Here is a 21,982-nt window from a genome sequence, read left to right on the forward strand (position 1 = left end):
TACAAGATTCTGTGTGCAATACATTGTGATGCTCAATATAGAAACTCTGCTGAGCAAAAATGTTTCAGCAATTCATGTCAACATTTCTGAGGTAGGGAGCACTTGAGAAAGGAGGTTGTACCTCAGAAACTTTGAGATCTCAATAAATCATAATAAGGATTTAGCACAATTGCTCCAGCATGTGCCATCTGATTTCTTACTGTGATCTTGCCTGTGCATGAAAATCCCAGATTACTTTTACATGGAATATTTCAATGCCAATTCATATGAGCATCATGCGCTACTATCTTAAAGGGATCCTGTCATCGGAAAACATGTTTTTTTCAAAACACATCAGTTAATAGTGCTACTCCAGCAGAATTCTGCACTGAAATCCATTTCTCAAAAGAGCAAACAGGTTTTTTTATATTCAATTTTGAAATCTGACATGGGGCTAGACATTTTGTCAATTTCCCAGCTGCCCCTGGTCATGTGATTTGTGCCAGCACTTTAGGAGAGAAATGCTTTCTGACAGGCTGCTGTTTTTCCTTCTCAATGTAACTGAATGTGTCTCAGTGGGACCTGGATTTTACTATTGAGTGTTGTTCTTAGATCTACCAGGCAGCTGTTATCTTGTGTTAGGGAGCTGATTACCTTCCCATTGTTCTTTTGTTTGGCTGCTGGGGGGAAAAAGTAAGGGGGTGATATCACTCCAACTTGCAGTACAGCAGTAAAGAGTGATTGAAGTTTATCAGAGCAGCTGGGAAATTGACAATATGTCTAGCCCCAAGTCAGATTTCAAAATTGAATATAAAAATAATCAGTTTGCTCTTTTGAGAAATGTATTTCAGTACAGAATTCTGCTGGAGCAGCAGAATCCCCTTGACAAAGGCTATTTTGCCGAAACGTTGGGGTCATTCTCATTTAGGCAGGTGTATCCGCTACTTGTATTCCCTTGTCTGCCTTCTCTGTACTTAAGGGTGGTATGTATATTATGACAATGTGAAATGTTTTTTGTTCGCTGTGATGACGATGTCATTGTCTGTTTTTATTAAGTAAAGCATATCTTAAATTTCACCACCTGAGTCGAAAATTCCTTTTGAGTGTGCAGACCCAATTTTCTGTACTTGTTATATTTGGTCGCTCGGTAGGGGCGACTCATGGTTTGTTGTGCACCTCATATTTAATATTTGCCTATGTTTATTGGAACTAGGTGTGCCCTCCATTTACTTATATTGTTTCATTTTGAAAAAATGACAGTATTCCTTTAAGCTGCCTTTTGATGCAAAGTAAGAAGTCGCAAGAAAATTAGTTTCATATGATTTCCAGACAGTGTGTTGGCTGTCCCGACATTTTTCGTATCATGGTTGATATTCAATAGGACAGGTTAGAAGGGTTCTGTTGGCTAACGATAATATCTCTGCATGTATTGCCTATTTGACCATATCAATTGGTGACGGTCACTTCTATTTGTCAGACATAACTTCCATACTATTGCCGTCTTGCCTAGAACATAGTCTGATTTGCTCTTTTACTACTTTATTTAATCTGAATGGTTAGTTGCAGATTGGAAGATCGCGACATACGATCGTTCGTTGGATATGAGACTAAAATCCACATGTCTATGGCCAGCTTAAAGCCCCCCCCCCCATACAACGGGCAATAAAAGCTGCAGACAGATCAAGTGGGGCCATCGGACGGGCTTCCCCGATCGATATCTGGCCGACTTTCGATCTTGATCGGACAGGTTAAAAAATCTTGCCAGATTGCAGCCGCATCTGTGCGTTTGTGTTCCTGCAAACTGACCGCATGTATCGGATGCATTATGATCCGATCATTGGGCCCTAGGGCCCATGATCGGATCAGCCCGATATCGCCCACCTCAATGTGGGTATATCGGGTAAATAACCCCTTGTTGGGCGACTTTGCCAGTTTCCCACCAGTCAAAGTAGTCAGGAGAAAGAAAGAGGCTGCTCTGATGTTCTTCTACTTAGGAATCAAATTAAAAACCTCTCACATCTTTCCCAAGCAGAAGAACATCAGCCTCTTTCTTTCTCCTGACAACTTCCTTGACTACTTGCTGGTCAGACTGCTGGGAAACTGACCAGCAGGTGGCTCTGTTGTAACACAATTCATTCATATTTACAGTACGTGTATCCCTTAATATCTTTGAATAAAAAAAATAAATAATGAATGGAAATTACAAAAGCGCCCCGTCATCAATTTTACATTCAATTATTTCAAAGGTTTACTAATTCTTTAAGGCTTCAGGCAACAGAGAATAATTTATCAGCCGCTACAGGTACACAAGAGCAGCCTCTCTCACAAGTTGCACTTGCTACTGTATATTGTGACATGGGACAGCAGCCCTACCATTTGACTTCCCTAGGGGCACATCAGTAATGAGAAGTGTGATGCCAAAAGGAGCCTGGGCAGAGAGAGAGGGAGGGAGAGCAGGTTGCAATTGAATAGCTATGCGGCCCAACAGAAGGAGAGCGAGGGGCTCCTGGGAACCCTGGCCTATATAATTCCAAACAAATTAAATCTGATTTCTGCTGCATTGGCTGCAGCGTGTAGGCATGTATACATCTCATGCCCAGCAATGTTACTAAAGAACTGAAGGCTCGAAATGAGGAATCCCAATGGAATCCTGATGTTACATTAGGCAAGGCTTGCTATAGGTTTCAATATTGCACTCAGTTATAATAAAACTGGTAAAATGCAGCTTGCAAATATTTCATGCGGGGTGGGTGCACTTGTGGGTAAAAACCCAGGAGAAAAAAAGGTAAGAGAAACCAGCAACATGGTTCATGTACCTCTCCTAATCCAGCCTATAGAGAGAGAGAGAGAGAGAGAGAGAGAGAGAGAGAGAGAGAGAGAGAGAGAGAGAGAGAGAGAGAGAGAGAGAGAGAGAGAGAGAGAGAGAGAGAGAGAGAGAGAGAGAGAGAGAGAGAGAGAGAGAGAGAGAGAGAGAGAGAGAGAGAGAGAGAGAGAGAGAGAGAGATAGATATAGATAGATAGATATATAGATATAGATATATAGATATATAGATATATAGATATAGATATATAGATATAGATATAGATATATAGATATAGATATAGATATATAGATATATAGATATATAGATATATAGATATATAGATATATAGATATAGAGATATAGATATATATATATAGATATATAGATATATATATATATATATAGATAGATATATATATATAGATAGATATAGATATAGATATAGATATATAGATAGATATAGATATAGATATATAGATAGATAGATAGATAGATAGATAGATAGATAGATAGATAGATAGATAGATAGATAGATAGATAGATAGATAGATAGATAGATAGATAGATAGATAGATAGATAGAATTCTCATACAAACCATATCTTCACAAACACATGTATATATAACAGAGACACAGATAAACAAAATGAAAAAATAAAAACCAAACAATCTTCCTGGGAGGTGTAGGAACCTCAAGTTTTGGAATTTCGTTCTGCCCAGCTAAAAGGTCAATTTAATTTGTCAGCTCATATTTCCGTGAAGGGACATGGGAGTAAAATAGCAGGCAACATGGGGACAAACAAACATCTGTTATAGAAACAATAGTGTATGGGAAAGTATGTGTGCCAACCTTAGTGACTAGGGTACAGCTATAGCAGCCCACTTGCAAGCAGCAGATGGAAGGAAGGAGTATCAAGAGGGAGAATTATTTCAGTACAAAATATATTTGTGCAGAAAACACTCCAGGGATAGACATTAGCCAAGAGTAAACATTCTCCAGGGAATATGCACATTTATTTCCTCACTGAAATTTAATTGTAGTTATATTTAACACTTAAAGAACATGTAAACCCCCTCCACAAAAATCTAATCTTTGAACAGCCTCCTTGACATCTTTAGATACCTGCCACTCTGGTTGTTGAAAAGTAAGTAAGGCTGCAGCATCCCCTTAATCACTTCGAAATCCTTCTCCTCCTCTTACCCACTCCCTCAGGAATTTGTTTTGGCTGTTGGGTTATGAGCATGCTCAGTTCTTCTCAGCTCAGATTGCTAAACACACCCTTCAGTCTAACAGCCAATGAAGAAATAGCATTACTGGTTCCCATAGAAACTCTGCTCTAGTTGTCATCCTATTTTCTCCTAACCACCTCTCCTGAGCTCAGCTTAACCATTACAGTGCTCAACCTCATCATAATTTTTTATCTAAGTATGTTGTGCCTGTGTAAACCTGCATTCTACATTGCATGGAATTTCACAGCATACGTGTCTCAATGTTACTGAAGATGGAAAATGGCCACCGAGTGACAGCTGCTATTTGTTTTAGGAAAATGTGATTGAGCTGGCACATGGAGGGGGAATATGCAGTACAAATTATGTGGCTTGCGTGAGGAAGATATGCCAATATTATATGCATGGTAGGTAAATGTATGCTTAATATGTCCTTTAGACAAGGAAATTGAAATTTGAATAAAACATATGAATTGTATTAAAATGCGTCTCTCCCCCTCTAATACATATCAATCCAATGATCACAGCTGGGCATATGGGAACTATACAAATTTCAAATTTAAGGTTTGGCTGCCCCCAGCAGGAGAGAAAAATACTAATGTTAAAAAAAAAGTCATACTCCTGCACAGTTAAAATAAAGTAGCAGTGGGGTAGTTCAGTACATTAACCAATGTAAAATGTGATGTAAATACAGGCATGAGATCAGTTATCCGGAGACCCATTATCCGGAAAGACTGTGTCCCATAGACTACATTTAAAAATTATTTCCTTTTTCTGTGTAATAATAAAACGGTAGCTTGTACTTGATCCCAACTAAGAAATAATTAATCCTTATTGGAAGCAGAACCAGCCTATTGGGTTTATTTCATGTTTACATGATTTTCTAGTAGACTTAAGGCATGAAGATCCAAATTATGGAAATATCTTATCCAGAAAACACCAGGTCCCGAACATTCTGGATAATAGGTCCCATGCCTGTACAGTGATTTGACACAATGAAACCATAAGGATCTATGGTGGATGAAACAGAAGCTTGGTAGGAAATACCCGAGGGGGAATATCCTGGAGTTGCAATCACTACATTCACTAATACTAATAAATTAATATTCTCCATATTTACATCAGTGCAGATATCTTTTCTACTCTATGTTAATCGGAAGAAACTTGGGGGGGGGGGGCTGCATATATTTCTGCTCCCCAAGCTTTGCTCTTCATGGTCACATGAAAGACTTTTGGTCAATCTCTTGTAGGTAAAGAGTCAGCCAATTCCAAAGAGGCCAAAGCCAATACAAAGTCATAGCACCTTTCAGTGAATGTCATTCAATATTATACATTAGCACAAATACAAGTTGCATCCATGGTAAAGTAAAGAGAAAATGCCATATACAATTCAGAAATCCTAGCAATGTCCTTGGCAAAGTTATTTACCTCTTTATTTCCCATGGGAGTCTTGTGAACACACGGAAATTCGTTTTGCTCTACTACTAGAATTGCTGAAATATGCCCCACATAATACATTACACGGGAATGGCTTCCATGGAGACACTAGTTCCCCTCATCTATATGAAGAGCACATTATTACTGCAGGTATACAACGGAGGGCACTGCATTCCATCAGACCCTGTACAGGTCTATGAATAATGAATTATATCACTCAGCTTTGCAGTGTTCTAAAATAATGACATCCGGCATCAAAGATAGAATAAGACCTTGCTTGTGTTTTAATCCAGGTTACCAAACTAAATCTTAAAACTTTGCAGCCTAACTGAACAATGGTTCTGAGCACATAAAAAAGGCACTGGAGATGCCATAATATATATATAATATAAAGATGTCCTCTTATACCATGTTTAGTACAGGGAATACCTATGCTGCCATAGTTTTATGGGATCTCTCTGTACAGACTATGAGCAAACTTAGGGGACTGTTCCTGCTGAATTGTGCTTAGTACAGGGGATACCTATGCTGCCATAGTTTTATGGGATCTCTCTGTACAGACTATGAGCAAACTTAGGGGACTGTTCCTGCTGAATTGTGCTTAGTACAGGGGATACCTATGCTGCCATAGTTTTATGGGATCTCTCTGTACAGACTATGAGCAAACTTAGGGGACTGTTCCTGCTGAATTGTGCTTAGTACAGGGGAATACCTATGCTGCCATAGTTTTATGGGATCTCTCTGTACAGAGTATGAGCAAACTTAGGGGGCTGTTCCTACTGAACTTTGCTTTATACAGAGGAATAATTACATGGTCATAGTCTTGTTATTTTTCTGTATGGGCTGTAGTGATCTGTTCCTGCAAAACAGTGCTTGGGGGTGTGGGGGAACCTGTGCCAGGCTACAGGCTAAACTTAAAGTACATTCCCTGCTAATGAAATATCGCTCTAAAATATTCCGCTCCCAGACATGTTTGCTTCTCCAAGCCCCGTGCTGGGTCCTTCTAAGAGGATTATAACATTTCATGAGGACTATAGAGAGTGATAATGAATTGGCAAGAAAACCCAAAAACAATCAAAGACTGAAAAATCAAGACTGAAACTGCACCTTGACAGGAAAGTACAGAAATAACTGTACCGTATATAAAAATAAAGAAAATAAAAAGGAATAGTTAGTGGCCCTTTAAATCAGTGCCTTCCCATCTTGCCAGAGACATACAGAGAAAAAAATGAATATAACTTTTTTGAAAATGTACGAAAAAGAGAAAACTCATCTCACCTGTGACTTCATTTTCTCCAAGGTTGTGTTCCCCATTCTCCATAATTGAGTCATGAGGTGCAGCAGAACCTGCAACAACAGGTTTTTGTTACAGGATTGTAAACAATAACTTGGAGTACAATAAAACAATAAAACTACTCTAGTATACAGAGAGATCAAATACCAAACCAGTTCTCATTACGTGTACTAAAAAATTTTTGTTGTAGTGATGGTGTACCTGCACATATAATAATGAGAAAGAGCTCATGTTTGGGCTACAAAGGATCAACAGTGATTGTACATGCTATGGACCTGAGCTATTCTTGCTGAAATGGGCTCAGTAATAAGAACATATATGCTGGCCTAGATACATGCGATCTCTTTGTAAAAGCTTTGTGCAAGCCAAGGACATTATTTGAGCTGCTTGCGCTCAGCCTTGACCCAGCTATACAAAGGGCAGACTGAGAAAGCCTTTAAAAGAGAACTAAACCCTAGAATTGAATATGGGTAAAAATGGCATATTCTATATAGTGAACTTATTGCATGAGGCTAAAGTTTGAGCTTGTCAATAGCAGCAATGATCCAGGGCTTCAAACTTGTCACAGGGGGTCACCATCTTGGAAAGTGTCTGATTGGCTGTTGCATACCTCCCAACATTTTGGAAATAAAAAGAGGGACAAAAAAGTTGCCATGCGTAGCCTGGCAAAATATTTTTGACCACGCCCATTTTTGTGACCACACCCCCTAATTACCATGTTAATTTTACAAAATTTAGCAGGTTATAAAAGTTTGACCATATTTCTGTGGGTTTCTACAGTTTTGCTAATGAAGGTGAATTGCCCTTTAAGCTGTGAGTAACTTTTTCAAAGGGACCTGTTATCTTATATTGTTACAATTACTTATATAGATTGCTTATCTAGATACATTTAATTGTTACAAATCTATCTTAGCTTCTGTTTTGGCTGTTCTGGGCTCTCTGCCAAAAGCCAATTAAGTTAGAAACTTTGTTTCTTTTCCTGGCTGTTCAGCGCAGAGAAAAACTGACTTTCCAGTACAAATGAGGGACTGCAGTTTGAGCTGTCAAAAGAGGGACTGTCCCTCTAAAAACGGGACAGTTGGGAGTTATGCTGTTGAGAAGCTAAGCTTAGGGGTTGTCACTAATTATGAAGCAGAAAATTAGGTTGGTCTGTAATATAAGCTGATGCTACAGGGCTTATTATTAAATTCTGATGCTAACTGCAATGGATTCTGTGCTGCCATGTAGTAATTATCCGTATTAATTACTAATCAGCCTTATATTGTGACATTTCTATTCTATGTGTACTGTATATTGTGAGTTGGTCCCTAAGCTCAGTAAGTGACAGCAGCACAGAGCATGTGCAGTGAATCAGCAGAAAAGAAGATGGGGAGCTACTGGGGCATCTGTGGAGACACAGATCTTTACTGCTAAAGGGCTGCAATTGCCTTGAGCTGGTACAGAAGCACAAAACGTACTATACAACATTTCTAGCTGCTTCTTTAATTATCCATTAGTTTAAAAGGAAACAAGGAACAGTAACCCTCCAGCACATGGACAAGCCCTAAGCGATGTCAAAGCAAGAAAATGCTTAAAGGGGTTTGAATTAACTTTTTGTATGATGTAGAGAGTAATATTCAGAGACAAGTTGCAGTTGGTTTTCATTTTTACTTGTGGTTTTTGAGTTATTTAGTTTTTTATTCAGCAGCTCTCCAGTTTGCAATGTCAGCAATATGGTTGCTAGGGTCCAAGTTACCCTAGCAACCATGCTTTGATTGAACGAGAGGCAGAATAGGAGAGGCCTGAATAGAAAGATGAGGAATAAAAAGTAGCAATAACAATACATTTGTAGCCTTACAGAGCATTTGTTTTTAGATGGGGTCAGTAAAAACCATCAGAAGGCAAATCATTCAAAAACTATAAAAAAAAAAAATTAAGACCATTGAAAAGTTACTTAAAATTGTCCATCATGTAACATAGTAACTTAAAGGTGAACTAGTCCCTTAAAGTGGACTTGACACAAAAAGATGTATAATAAAAGTCATTTTTTTAAATTAAACATGAAATCCAAATTCTTTTTTTTATTAAAGCTGTTGTAAACTCATGTAAAAATCTCAGCTGTCAATCAAATATTGCCTGCCCCTCCTCTATGCCTTAGGCATAAAGACGGGCAGGCGATTACTTTTACTTTCCATTCAGACAATGCAAAAATCACTAAAAATTTGAGTTTTTTTTACTAGAAAGCACAAATTTTTAGAGGAAAAAAAATAGAATGTTTCGTGATTTACTATACCCAGAGGCTAGATGTTCCATTTTAAATTTGAAGAGGCTCAGTTTAGGCCAAAAATCCAAAAAATGCAGGGGGTTTTAAGCAATTTCAGAAAAAATTAAGAGTGTTCCGGGCATAAAACCTGAAAAATTAAGTTTTTTCCCAAAAACACAAATTTTTGGCGTTTTTTTTTTTTTCCAAACCGATTTTATCAAGTTTTTATTGTGATAAGTTAGGTCAAATCATGGATTCTAGTTTGGTCGGACTTTGTTAACCTTAAAAATCAGAAGAAAACATTTTTTTTGATAAATTGTGTAACCAGGACATGGGGATGGACATCAGGTCCCCCATTCTGGTGCACAAACAAGATTCTGAGATGATACAAGACTTGTCTTAATAACAGTGTCCACAAAATGGCTCCTGCCTGCTTGTTATAATTTTGAATTCCCAGACTGGAGGAAACAATATTCTAATAATTTATATAGTGTAATTAAAGTTCATTTTGTTTGACTAACGTGATAAAATAGGATTTGGAATAATTTTTTCAGGTGACGGGACCCATTTAAGCCCTAATGCTGAAACAGCAATTTCAGTTTACATCCACTAGGGGCTCTGCTGTCAACTATAGCAAGCAATTGTGGTTGCTCCTGCAGGGAAGAGCAGTTTCATGTTGAAAATGAGGAATTAATATGAAATGTGACAACAGTTAATTGCAGTCATCCAGTTCACCTTTTCTGGGGGAACATACTTCCCTATGCTGATTTATGCAGACATCAGACATACCTGAAAATTTTAGGGATGCAACGAATCCACTATTTGGGATTCGGCCGAACCCCCGAATCGTTTGCTAAAGATTCGGCGAATACCGAACCGAATCCTAATTTGCATATGCAAATTAGGGGTGGGAAGGGGAAACCATTTTTTACTTCCTTGTTTTCTGACAAAAAGTCATGTGATTTCCCTCCGCGCCCCTAATTTGCATATGCAAATTAGGATTCTGTTCGGCTGGGCAGAAGGATTTGGCCTACAATTAACCATCACCAATCTATGCCAAAAGAGCAAGTAGATAAAGCAACATACTATAGTTATCAATCCTAGTTATCAATCCTTATTTTGTTCAATGGAAGCTTTGATAATGTCATATTGTCCGTTAGTCCATCTGATTACAGTCTGACAAAATGTAAAACATATGGAATGATGGGTGGTATCTGTAAGTTTAGCTCAGCAGCAGTTTAGATGCACTACAGAGCTGCACAATGAAGCTCTATGCCAAGAGCATGGTCTGCTTCAATCTGTACATCAGCACTGGAGGATGAGTGAGTGGATGTAGAGTGGAAAGCTATGATCTGTACACATGGAACCTTATTTTATATATTATATACACAGCTGTCACAGAATTCCTTTCACCCCATTAGAAACTCACGTTCTGATTTGTTCTTTGGTTCCTTTACATCATCATCGTCCAACAGAGGAACATAGTTGGACTTGTCGCAGGTCTCGCCGACTTCATCGTCAAATTTCTCGTTTTCTAGAGAGGTTATAAAATCCTGCTTGACTTCTGATTCAATCTCAGCTGGCCCATCTGTCATGGCATCCTGAAGGCTGAAGTTTTGTCCAAGGTCCGCCATTCTCTACCCTGGAGAGAGAGTGGTACAAAGAAAACTAAGTGCAACTGGACAGAAAAGTGCACAGGACACATAAGTCAGACACACGCATTTGTGTATGCAAACTCTTAACTCTAATAATAAATTATACCGACAAAAGCACAATGTAGTATGGATGAGACAGGTCGAACCTGTAAACTGATCTAAATTGATATATTTCTTCTGTTTTTCCCTGCTGAGCAGAATCCCAGAGTTTCATTAAAGGGGACATTTAGCATAAATTTATACATAAATTTATGTAAAATAGAAGAAATTATTTTTATTGAAATACCTTTTGGATCCAAAACCGTATTATCTTGAAAATTGTGCTCAGTCCTCCCCCTTTGCAACTTCCTGTCCAGCAGGCTCCAGTATCAGGCTCTAGAGCCACCGGCACCTTCTGCATAAATTACAGAGAAACAGCCAATGAGGGAGGAGTGGGCGTGTTTGTGATGTCACACTCTCTGCAGACATCAGATCACCCTTTCCTTTCCCTAAACTGCTCCTTTCTATCCCTCTCTGTCCTGTTTTTTCCCCCCTCCCTGCAGTGTTTATTTCTCTCCCTCTCTACCCTGTTCATTTATCCCCCTCTCTGCCCTGTTCTCCCACCCTCTCATTTGCCCCCATCCCTGCACTGTTCGTTTCTCTCCCTCTTTGCCCTGTTCGTTTCTCTCCCTCTTTGCCCTGTTCATTTAACCCCTCCTCTGCCCTGTTCATTTAACCCCTCCTCTGCCCTGTTCATTTAACCCCTCCTCTGCCCTGTTCATTTAACCCCTCCTCTGCCCTGTTCATTTAACCCCTCCTCTGCCCTGTTCATTTAACCCCTCCTCTGCCCTGTTCATTTAACCCCTCCTCTGCCCTGTTCATTTAACCCCTCCTCTGCCCTGTTCATTTAACCCCTCCTCTGCCCTGTTCATTTAACCCCTCCTCTGCCCTGTTCATTTAACCCCTCCTCTGCCCTGTTCATTTAACCCCTCCTCTGCCCTGTTCATTTCTCTCCCTCCTCTGCCCTGTTCATTTCTCTCCCTCCTCTGCCCTGTTCATTTAACCCCTCCTCTGCCCTGTTCATTTAACCCCTCCTCCCTTCTCTGCTTGTTCCTCTCCCTTGCCCTGCTATGACTGGGAAAAAAAGAAAAGCAAAGTGCTGTACATATAAAATATAAAAAATATAATCTGCTACTAAAAGCATGTTATTCTTTTCTGGGGGCAATGTGTATCAGGAGTTAGTGTAAATACCATAGTAATTTTCTACACAGTATTATGCTGTATACAAAAAGCAATCAACATATTTTGGGTTTTCCTTTGTAACTCGCCGCATCTGTTATTATATGTTATACAACCCGAGAACATCAGCTGCACTTATTCCCTTGCAACTCCCTGCACCTGATCATAAATTGTTTCAGAACAGCTGCATTTATTCCCTTGCAACTCCCTGCACCTGATCATAAATTGTCTTACAACAGCTGCATTTATTCCCTTGCAACTCCCTGCACCTGATCATAAATGGTTCCAGAACTGCTGCATTTATTCCATAAACAAACCTACAGCTGTTGTTCTGGAATATCAAAAGAGTAAATACTAATGTTTATAAAGTAATAAAGACAGAGTTGCATAGTGTATAACAATGTATCATGGACTATAGATTATGTCCAGCTGGGCAGGGACATTTGTGACTGATGCCTATTTGCTGTGGAACACAGGAGCATACTGTTGTACTTTAAATGAAATAAAATATAAATATTACATTACTATTACAGTTTCATCACCATCTATTGCTTTATGTTGAGCATGTAACAGGAATATTGTAATAAGTGAATGATCAGGCAGCAGCGTTATCTGCAGGCTGGGAACACACAGGACAGAGGGTGGGAGGGGAGGGGGTTTCCCTACAGATTTCAGCCTGTCCGTCAGTGCTGTGACCACTTCCTGTGGGAGATTGAAGAGACACTCCTACTCCTCATTTCAGCCTAGCTTCTGACCTGTAAAGATCTCTCTGCAGCTCTGATATAATGGCAGTTTTTGGAGGTTAAATGCTTTCAAAACATTTTTCTTTCTGCATCATTACATGTTTTTGAGGAAGTTTGAGTAATATATCTAAATATGACGGTTATATGAAATATCTCCTTTAAAAGCAACTGTTAGAATTGATACAATAGTTGCTAATACTCCAGAGATGCTGCTGAGAAATGGATCAACTAATTATTGTATAAATGCAAAATTGTAACAGAATCTGCACCTGAATTACTGAGCTGCCAGACTCAAAACACTAGAGACAGGGACATCAATAAAGGATAAGTAAACCTTTCAAATAAGTGAATGTAAAATTGATGAGGGGGCTATTCTAAGAACTTTTGCAATTGACATTCTTTATGTATTTTCTTTTTATTCCAAGATATTAAGGGATACATGTACTGTTACTATGAATGAATTTTGTTACAACAGCACCACCTGCTGGTCAGTTTCCCACCAGTCTGACCAGCAAGTAGTCAAGGAAGTTGTCAGGAGAAAGAAAGAGGCTGCTCTGATGTTCTTCTGCTTAGGAAAGATGTGAGAAAGGTTTCTAATTTTATTCCTAAGCAGAAGAACATCAGCCTCTTTCTTTCTCCTGACAACTTCCTTGACTACTTGCTGGTCAGACTGGTCAGATGACCAGCAGGTGGCGATTGTAACAAAATCCATTCATATTAACAGTAAATGTATCCCTTAATATCTTGGAATAATTAGAAAATAAATAAAGAATGTAAATGGCAAAAGTGCTTAGAATAGCCCCCTTATCAATTTTACATTCATTTATTTTAAAGGTTTACTTTATCCGTTAAATTTTGAAAAAAAAAAAAAATGGAAATTAATTTCTGGGGAACAATCTGAAAACAATTGAACTGAAAAGAAGTGTTTGGAAGGTGACCAATCCCTTTAACTGTCTATTAATACACACAGGTTGTAGAAGGAACTGCCAGACAAAGTTGTAACACAGTAAAAAAAATTTTAAAAAAGCATTGTTTCCATGAGTTAAACCGCTGCACTTTGCATGACTTAACTTCAAATAACCTATTTCAAAATCCACAAGGAACCCAAATCTCTTGCATATTCACAAACAGTGGTTATAATACACAGAGGTATAAATAAATGTGCTGCAAACTATGTGGGTGTTTTTGTAATATAATAATATGATGTACCTTATTGCTAGGGGATAGTAGGAAGAGAGGGAAGTAAATGACAGCAGTGAGTGGGAAAACTATAAATACATAGTGACGGGCCAGATTACACATACAGAGCAGGATCTCTGTCACTCAATACGTTTCCAAACCAAACGGATTGGGACAGAACATCTAAATAACTAACCAGTCACCACATCATGGTCAATGTTCCCTTTTCATTTCAGCACCATGTGAGTAAAGGTCCCCATACACAGGCAGATATAAGCTGACAGTTTATTGGGCAGTGTATGGGGCCCACCTGATTGGTCGGGTTTAAAAATCCCATCGGATTGAGGACCAAACTGGATCATTGATGCAGCCCTCTATACAACTGCCATATTCCTCTCATTAAGATTCGATCGTTGGGCCCTAGAGCCCACAATCGAATTGGCCAGATATCACCCTATTCAAGGTGAGTATATCGGGAAGAGTGGCTCTCCTAATGTATGTAAGAAAAATTACCTGCACTCAGGACTGTAATGCAAGCGGGCCAAGCCCTGCGTGTTTATGGAACGTAATGTTTCGGGGGCGTACCCCTTAGTCAGACTGACGAAGAGGTACGCCCCCGAAACGTTATGTTCAATAAACACGCAGGGCTTGGCCCGCTTGCATTACAGTCCTTAGTGCAGGTAATTTCTCTTCTTACCTATGTCCTTTGCCGAGCACCGGACTAAGTTTGACGTGAGAGGCCAGGGTGTACTGGTGGGTTATCTGAATTGGACAAATCTCCTTATGTATGGCCAGTTTTATTTTCTTTCTGTACTGTCAAAATATTTTGGCACCCTGAAGTTGTGTCAATCCTGGAGGGATAAAAGTGACTTCAATAATCTCCCAGTACAGGTATGGGAAAGGTATCCAGAGACCTGTTATCCAAAAAGCTCTGAATCACTGAAAGGTCGTCTCCCATGGACTCCATTTTACCCAAATAATCCACATTTTTAATAATGATTTCCTTTTTCTGTGTAATAATTAAACAGTAGCTTGTACTTCATTCCCAACTAAGATATAATTAATCCTCATTGGAAGCAAAACCAGCCTATTGGGTTTATTTAAGGTTTACATCGATTTTCCAGTAGATTTAAGGTATGAAGATACAAATTACAGAAAGATCCGTTATGCAGAAAACCCCAGGTCCCAAGTATTCTGTTAACAGGTCCTATACTTGTATTTCCCAAATACACAACTATGATTATCCCTCTGCTCCTGTGCTGCTCTATTTCCTTTGGTATTTCCTTTGCTTATGTAACACCAGTAAACCCCCGATTCTCTAAAGAATCGTTAATGAAAGAATGGTAACAACAGTGAGGCAGCAAAATGCGATGGGTGCTGATTCACTCGGCATCCCCAGGCAGCAACTGGCGACGCTAATTTGTGGGGATGTAGAGTGAATCTGTGCCTATTGCTTGTTATTACCTATCTGCTATTAGAATTCTTAAATTTTGAGTTTATTGGTAGTAAAGTGTTACTGAAAAATTTCTTTATAAACAACATTTTTTGTGAAAATGTTCTCCTGTCCTTGAATGAGTTCTCCCTGGTGAGCTGTACTTAAAATCTTGACTTTAACATCAGATGAACGCTGCACTCTTGAAAATGCAACATAAAGTTGACCATGACCAAACACAGGCTCAGATAGGTAAATGCCGACTTTATCCAATGTTTGTCCTTGTGATTTGTTGATTGTCATGGCAAATGCAGCCTTAATGGGGAATTGTCGTCGTTTAAGTTTAAAAGGTAATTCCTGGTCAGAACTGGTAAGGTCAATTCTGGGAATCAAAACAGTATCACCGCTATGGGATCCTGTAAGCACTTCTGCCTTGATAACATTTTGTCTCATGCTCTTCACAACCAACCGTGTACCGTTACATAAACCTTGCTTAGTGTTAGGGTAGGGGCACACGGCGCGATTTCGCCGCGATTCTGCGCTGGGCGAGTTGTCGCTGCGTTTTTTAAGCCGAAATAGCTTTGCTAACTTTGGCGCTGGCGTCAATGCAAATCGCGGCGAAATCGCTGCGCTAATTCACACGCGGCGATTCTTTTTCTACTGTCGCCCGGAAACGCTCAGCGAGGCAACTTCGGACGACAATAGAAAACGAATCGCCGCGTGTGAATTAGCGCAGCGATTTTGCCGCGATTTGCATTGACGCCAGCGCCAAAGTTAGCAAAGCTATTTCGGCTTAAAAAACGCAGCGACAACTCGCTTAGCGCAGAATCGCGGCGAAATCGCGCCGTGTGCCCCTACCCTTAAGGTTTCTTAACAGCATGACTATTGTTCCTACTTTGAGTATAAGATTGTGTTGTGGTAATCCAGCATTGTTGATAGTGTTTAAATATTCTAATGGGAAGTTAAGTTTCTCACTTTCGTCTTCAGAATCAATACAGTCAGTACTCAGAAAGACACAGCTTTGTCCAGGAAGTAATGCAATCACTTGGTTGTTTATCATGTCAACATCAATATTTTTTGGAGATAATATAGCCCGTTTTGCTAAAAATGGCCACCCACGCAGGTACGCAACCGGTTCCCCTCCTAGAGTGACGCTAGCGCCGCCATTAGACAAACTTGCAAAGGAGTAGCAAGATGGCCGACGCTTATACAGACTTTAGTGGGCGGATGACAAACTCACAGAGGAGTAGCAAGATGGCCGACGCTTATACAGACTTTCGTGCAGGTACGCAACCGGTTCCCCTCCTAGAGTGACGCTAGCGCCGCCATTAGACAAACTTGCAAAGGAGTAGCAAGATGGCCGATGCTTATACAGACTTTAGTGGGCGGATGACAAACGCGCAGAGGAGTAGCAAGATGGCCGACGCTTATACAGACTTTAGTGGGCGGATTTGGCAGTGGGCGGATTTGGCAGTGGGCGGATGACAAAGTCGCAGAGGAGTAGCAAGATGGCCGACGCTTATACAGACTTTCGTGCAGGTACGCAACCGGTTCCCCTAGTGTGACGGTGAGCGCATCTGCCTCCCTAGATCCTAACCTTCCAGCGGTCGCCGCCTGAGTGAGCAGGAAAGAAGAGGCGGCGGGAGGCAGAAGGAGACGGTGAGCGCATCTGCCTCCCTAGATCCTAACCTTCCAGCGCATCTGCCTCCCCGATCCTAACCTGTTCTGATCCTAACCTTCCAGCACATCTGCTAATCGAAGGCCGCATCTATGTCTTTCGGCTGAAGTTGCGCGCGCATCTCATAGATCCTAACCGAAGTTGCGTGCGCATCTGCCTCCCCTCCACTCGGGACATAGATAGGCCTTCGGTTAGTATATAGGATACTCGTCTGTTAGGAACCTTAGAAGCCTTGGGTACACTTGGATGCACAAGGCACCCCTGAGGATTCCAGTGTTCACCGACGCCGTTTTGGGGCCCCCGGGATTTCTGCTGCGGAAGGAGTAGTGCGTAATAAGTCCAAAACGAGGTACCGGCAAGGCATAGGCAAGACGTAGTCGAAGATCGGGTGAAAGGGTCAAGGCAGGCGTCAGGAATCGAAGTAAAAAAAATCAGGCAGGAATCAAAAACCAGGAATTTAAACACAGTATGAACGCTTCGGCAGGATCTGCAAACAGAAGCCAGCTTGGGCACTGTCATAATGGAGAATTGGCCTTTTAAAGCGGATTTGGCGCCAAAAATTCAAATCCGGCACCGAAACGCGACGTCATGATGCTCAGCATCCCGACGCTTGGCGTCAAACGTTGAGGAGCAGACGCCAGCGCCATTAGCCCCCTACTCGGAAGTGCGCGTCTGTGCAGAGGACAAGGAAAGACATGCCGGGAGGTAGGAAACGGGGGCAGTCTCCCGGCGCGTCTTACAGCTTAGACATAACTGACACAGCAGAGCAGTTGATCACATTGAATAAATCTATATAAATAGGATAGAATAGGCCAGTTCACTAATCTTTATGTTCATGTCCAGATTATAATAAAAATTACGCAATTCAAAGAGTCCAATCGAACTATTGAGCAGCAGGGAGGTATAAAGTGATCCGTGGGACTGGGAATCTTGGTCACACCCAGGTCCGGACTGAGACGTAAAAGAGGCCCTGCCATTTCAGGTACACAGAGGCCCAAACAGCCCACTAAATAGTGACTTTCTATGGCACCTTATAGCAGCCCCTCTGGCATTTGCCAGAACCCACAGATTGCCAGTCCGGGCCTGGTCGCACCTTTCACGTCCCACCCATGTTCTGCCCACAGCCCTGCCCAACTCCACCCCACGGTGCTCCCTGCTTCAAAAGACTAGTTTATTCATTTCAATTAATCAGGTTATGTTTGGTTTCAGGTGCAAATTACAGACCAAATTCCTATAAATCGGTGCCCTCATTCCCCCATGTAAGTGTGCCATGATCTGACCTTTAAAGCTAATAAAATCATCAGTGGGGGGGATTACATTCTGACAAAAAACAGAGCAAAGGCTCAATAATCATTTCTATAAATGTTCTTCCTTGGTTTAAGAACTATTGACTAAACCAAAAGCATAAATTGTGCCTAGAGCAGCAGCAGACAGCTAAACATGATGAATCAGCAAAAGACTAATATTGCAGAAGAGGAGATGCATCTGCAGCAATCATTCATTCTCCGTTAAAATCGGAATAAAACCTACTGAAATAACTTGCCCTTAATCCTCTTAGATGGGATTACAGAAAGGCAGAGAGCTCGGGAAGCAAAGATGTACTCGTACAAAGTGTGATGTGCACATTCCCATGGATTAATCAGTGGCAGGAGATAAAATATTTAGCTTTTAAGGCTCATTACGGAGGTCACGTGACAGTTAAGACATTTAACCCTTCACCCAGCTATATATATATATATACGCCGCCAGCATAAAAGTTACACCATGTCAGGCAATGTGGAATCTGCGTCTCCAGATTCAGTTAAAGTCTATGGAAAACACACGTTGATTATTCTTGAGTGGTAAGGACAACAAGCAGTGGATACATTTTTTTTTATTTATTTATTTTTTTTTTATAAATCAGTTTACTCACTTATTAAGGGATCTAATTTGATACAATGACTATGGATTTCCTAAACATCCCACCCGTACCCCTTCTTTCCTAACATGATGTGCCACACAAAAGAGGAAGGAAAGACAATAATTTTTTTTCATTTTATTGAAAGCGGGAGTACAGTGCTCAAGTGCAGAGTGCAAGGTGCTCCCCCATGAGTCCTACCCGAAGGCAAGGGCTCCAATAACCAAGTGTCCCAGGCCAGGCGACAACATGAGTCGTTGGGCTCAGCTTCGCCACAGCTAGGATGAGCCCTGTCTTCCCCGAACCCCCCCCCCCAGCACAAAAGGTACAGGCGGGGGGCAAGGTTCTTCAGACTCCCTTACGCCTCATGGCTAGGAGCTATACTCTTCATGCCCTATGCTCCCTGTGTGTGTGCCATACTCTTCCTGCCCTATGCTCTGTGTGTATGTCATACTCTGCCTTTCCTATGCTCCCTGTGTGTGTCATACTCTGCCTGTCCTATGCTCTGTGTGTGTGTCATACTCTACCTTCCCTATGTTCCCTGTGTATGTCATACTCTGCCTTTCCTATGCTCCCTGTGTGTGCCATACTCTGCCTGCCCTATGTTCCCTGTGTGTGCCATACTCTGCCTGCCCTGATGGGAACCGTGTAGCTGCAACAAGAGGGAGAATGGGGATGGGAACCATGTAGCTGCAGCAAGAGAGAGAATGGGATGAGAACCATGTAACTGCAGCAAGGGGGAAATGGGGAAGGGAACTGTGTAGCTGCAGCAAGAGAGAGAATGGGGATGGGAACCGTGTAGCTGCAGCAAGGGGGAAAATGGGGAAGGGAACGTGCAGCTGCAGCAAGAGAGAGAATGGGATGAGAACCATGTAACTGCAGCAAGGGGGAAATGGGGAAGGGAATTGTGTAGCTGCAGCAAGAGAGAGAATGGGGATGGGAACCGTGTAGCCGCAGCAAGGGGGAAAATGGGGAAGGGAACGTGCAGCTGCAGCAAGAGAGAATGGGATGAGAACCATGTAACTGCAGCAAGGGGGAAATGGGGAAGGGAACTGTGTAGCTGCAGCAAGAGAGAATGGGGATGGGAACCGTGTAGCTGCAGCAAGGGGGAAAATGGGGAAGGGAACGTGTAGCTGCAGCAAGAGAGAGAATGGGATGAGAACCATGTAACTGCAGCAAGGGGGAAATGGGGAAGGGAACTGTGTAGCTGCAGCAAGAGAGAGAATGGGGATGGGAACCGTGTAGCTGCATCGAGGGGGGAAAATGGGGAAGGGAACCGTGTAGCTGCAGCAAGAGAGAGAATGGGGATGGGAACCGTGTAGCTGCAGCGAGGGGGGAAAATGGGGAAGGGAATGGCGTAGCTGCAGAAAGAGTGAGAATTGGGAAGGGAACTGTGTAGCTGCAGCAGGAAGAAGAATGGGTAAAGGAAGGCATTAGATGGCAGCACAGGATAAGAGATAAGGGTAGGCCTCACAGTAATGATAACGGACGTGGCTCTTAGCTGGGGAAACATAATTGAGATTTGTTATTTTGTACAAGTTACAGAAAGGTTAGAAGATATATCAGGGGAAGGGTGGTTAAGCATCTATTGTATGTCTGTTTCCTTCCTATAAAAAAAAACTTATTAGAGGCAAACAGCACTGGCAGTAGCAACGGGCAAGCATTCTGCTGGGGAGAGTTGATATACATATATACTGTACTAGCATCACCAGGAACCCTAGCAACCTACAAGCACGGCTTTGCTTGTTAAAGGAAACCCTTTACTTAAACATGTTGATGCCCTTGTTACAACCAGACCCAAAGACCCAGTGCTGTGAAGGAGAAATGCTTTAACTACTAACTAAAATTTGGGGATGCACCGAATCCACTATTTTGGATTCGGCCGAATTCCCGAATCCATCTTGGAAGATTCGGCAGAATACCAAACCGAATCCTAATTTGCATATGCAAATTAGGGGTGGGAGAGGAAAAAGTTGGAAAAATTGGTTTACTTCCTTGTTTTGTAACAAAGTCACATGAAATCCCGCCCTCCCCACAATTTGCGTATGTAAATTAGGATTCGGTTCAGCTAAGCACAAGGATACGGCCAAATCCGAACCCTGCTGAAAAAGGCCAAATCCCGAACCGAATCCTGGATTCGGTGCATTCCTACTACAATTCCCACTAAAACTAACTTCTAGTATTTTGCCTTCCTCCAAAGTGCAAAGAAAAAGCCATTCGGTTGCTAGGGTCAGTGACCTCACAACCAGACTGTCGACAGATTGCAAGTTTAGCCCTTTTCACAGGGCTGCTAATCACATAACATGCATGGAAATGCGGGAACTGGAACCTTGGCTGGAGGAGAGCCGATTCTTGAGATATAGTTTGAATGTAGTAGTAGTAATAGTAGGAGTAGCATCAAGAATTTATAAAGCAGCAACATATTCAACAGGGATGTGCAACGGTGTATATAGGAAACATGATGGTAAAAAAAAGGCGCTAGAGCTTACAATCAGGAGATACAGACATGCCCATGGGAAAGGCACATTAAATAAACAAACAATCATAGTAAAAATAAATATATGGAGAGAGAGGCAAGGAATATTAAAAATAGAAAACAAAGGGTTTTCAGATTTCTTTTAGCTCTGGTTTAAACCCAAACTTTTTACCATTTATGGATGAGAAATACACAAACGAATCCCTTTTACTGCCAAGTGACAATAGAATGCTAAAGATTCCCCATTCCCTGATCTATGATACAGCTGAGCCCATAAATTCATGTTACTATAGCTAATGTGAGTAACAAAACTCCCAGCAGTGTGTGCAGCTGAGAGCTGTAGTTCACAGCAGCTGTGGGTTTTGAGTCGGACATGACTGCTATATAATGAGACAAGCTAAATGTCCTCATTGCTCCTATTGGGACTTGGATCTGTTGAATAAAGGGGTGGTTCACCTTTAAGTTAACTTTCAGTATGTTATAAAATGGCCAATTGTAATCAAATTTTCAGTTGGTCTAAATTATTTATTTTTTATATATAGTTTTTGAATTATTTGCCTTTTTCTTCTGACTTTTTCCAGCTTTCAAATGGGGGGTCACTGACCCAATCTAAAAACAAATGCTCTGTAAGGCTATGAATGTATTGTTATTGCTACTTTTTATTACTCATCTTTCTATTCAGGCCTCTCCTATTCCAGTCTCTTATTCAAATCAATGCATGG

General features: G+C 41.2%; 1 protein-coding gene across 15 annotated transcripts in view; it reads right to left on the bottom strand.

Annotated features, from left to right (window-relative positions):
* map4.L (microtubule associated protein 4 L homeolog) overlaps positions 1 to 21,982 on the bottom strand; it is a 129,184-nt gene that overhangs the window by 73,490 nt on the left and 33,712 nt on the right. For 14 of the 15 annotated variants that reach the window (XM_018266382.2, XM_041565353.1, XM_041565355.1 and 11 more), the window contains 2 exon segments: positions 10,412 to 10,624; positions 6,725 to 6,793 (listed from right to left, as the gene is read on the bottom strand). In XM_018266382.2, the coding sequence (XP_018121871.1) occupies positions 6,725 to 6,793; positions 10,412 to 10,616 (274 nt within the window). In that variant the 5' untranslated portion in view covers positions 10,617 to 10,624. 15 annotated transcript variants of the gene reach the window in all.

This window comes from Xenopus laevis, chromosome 6L (genome assembly GCF_017654675.1).
Source record: "Xenopus laevis strain J_2021 chromosome 6L, Xenopus_laevis_v10.1, whole genome shotgun sequence".
NCBI lineage: Eukaryota > Metazoa > Chordata > Amphibia > Anura > Pipidae > Xenopus > Xenopus laevis.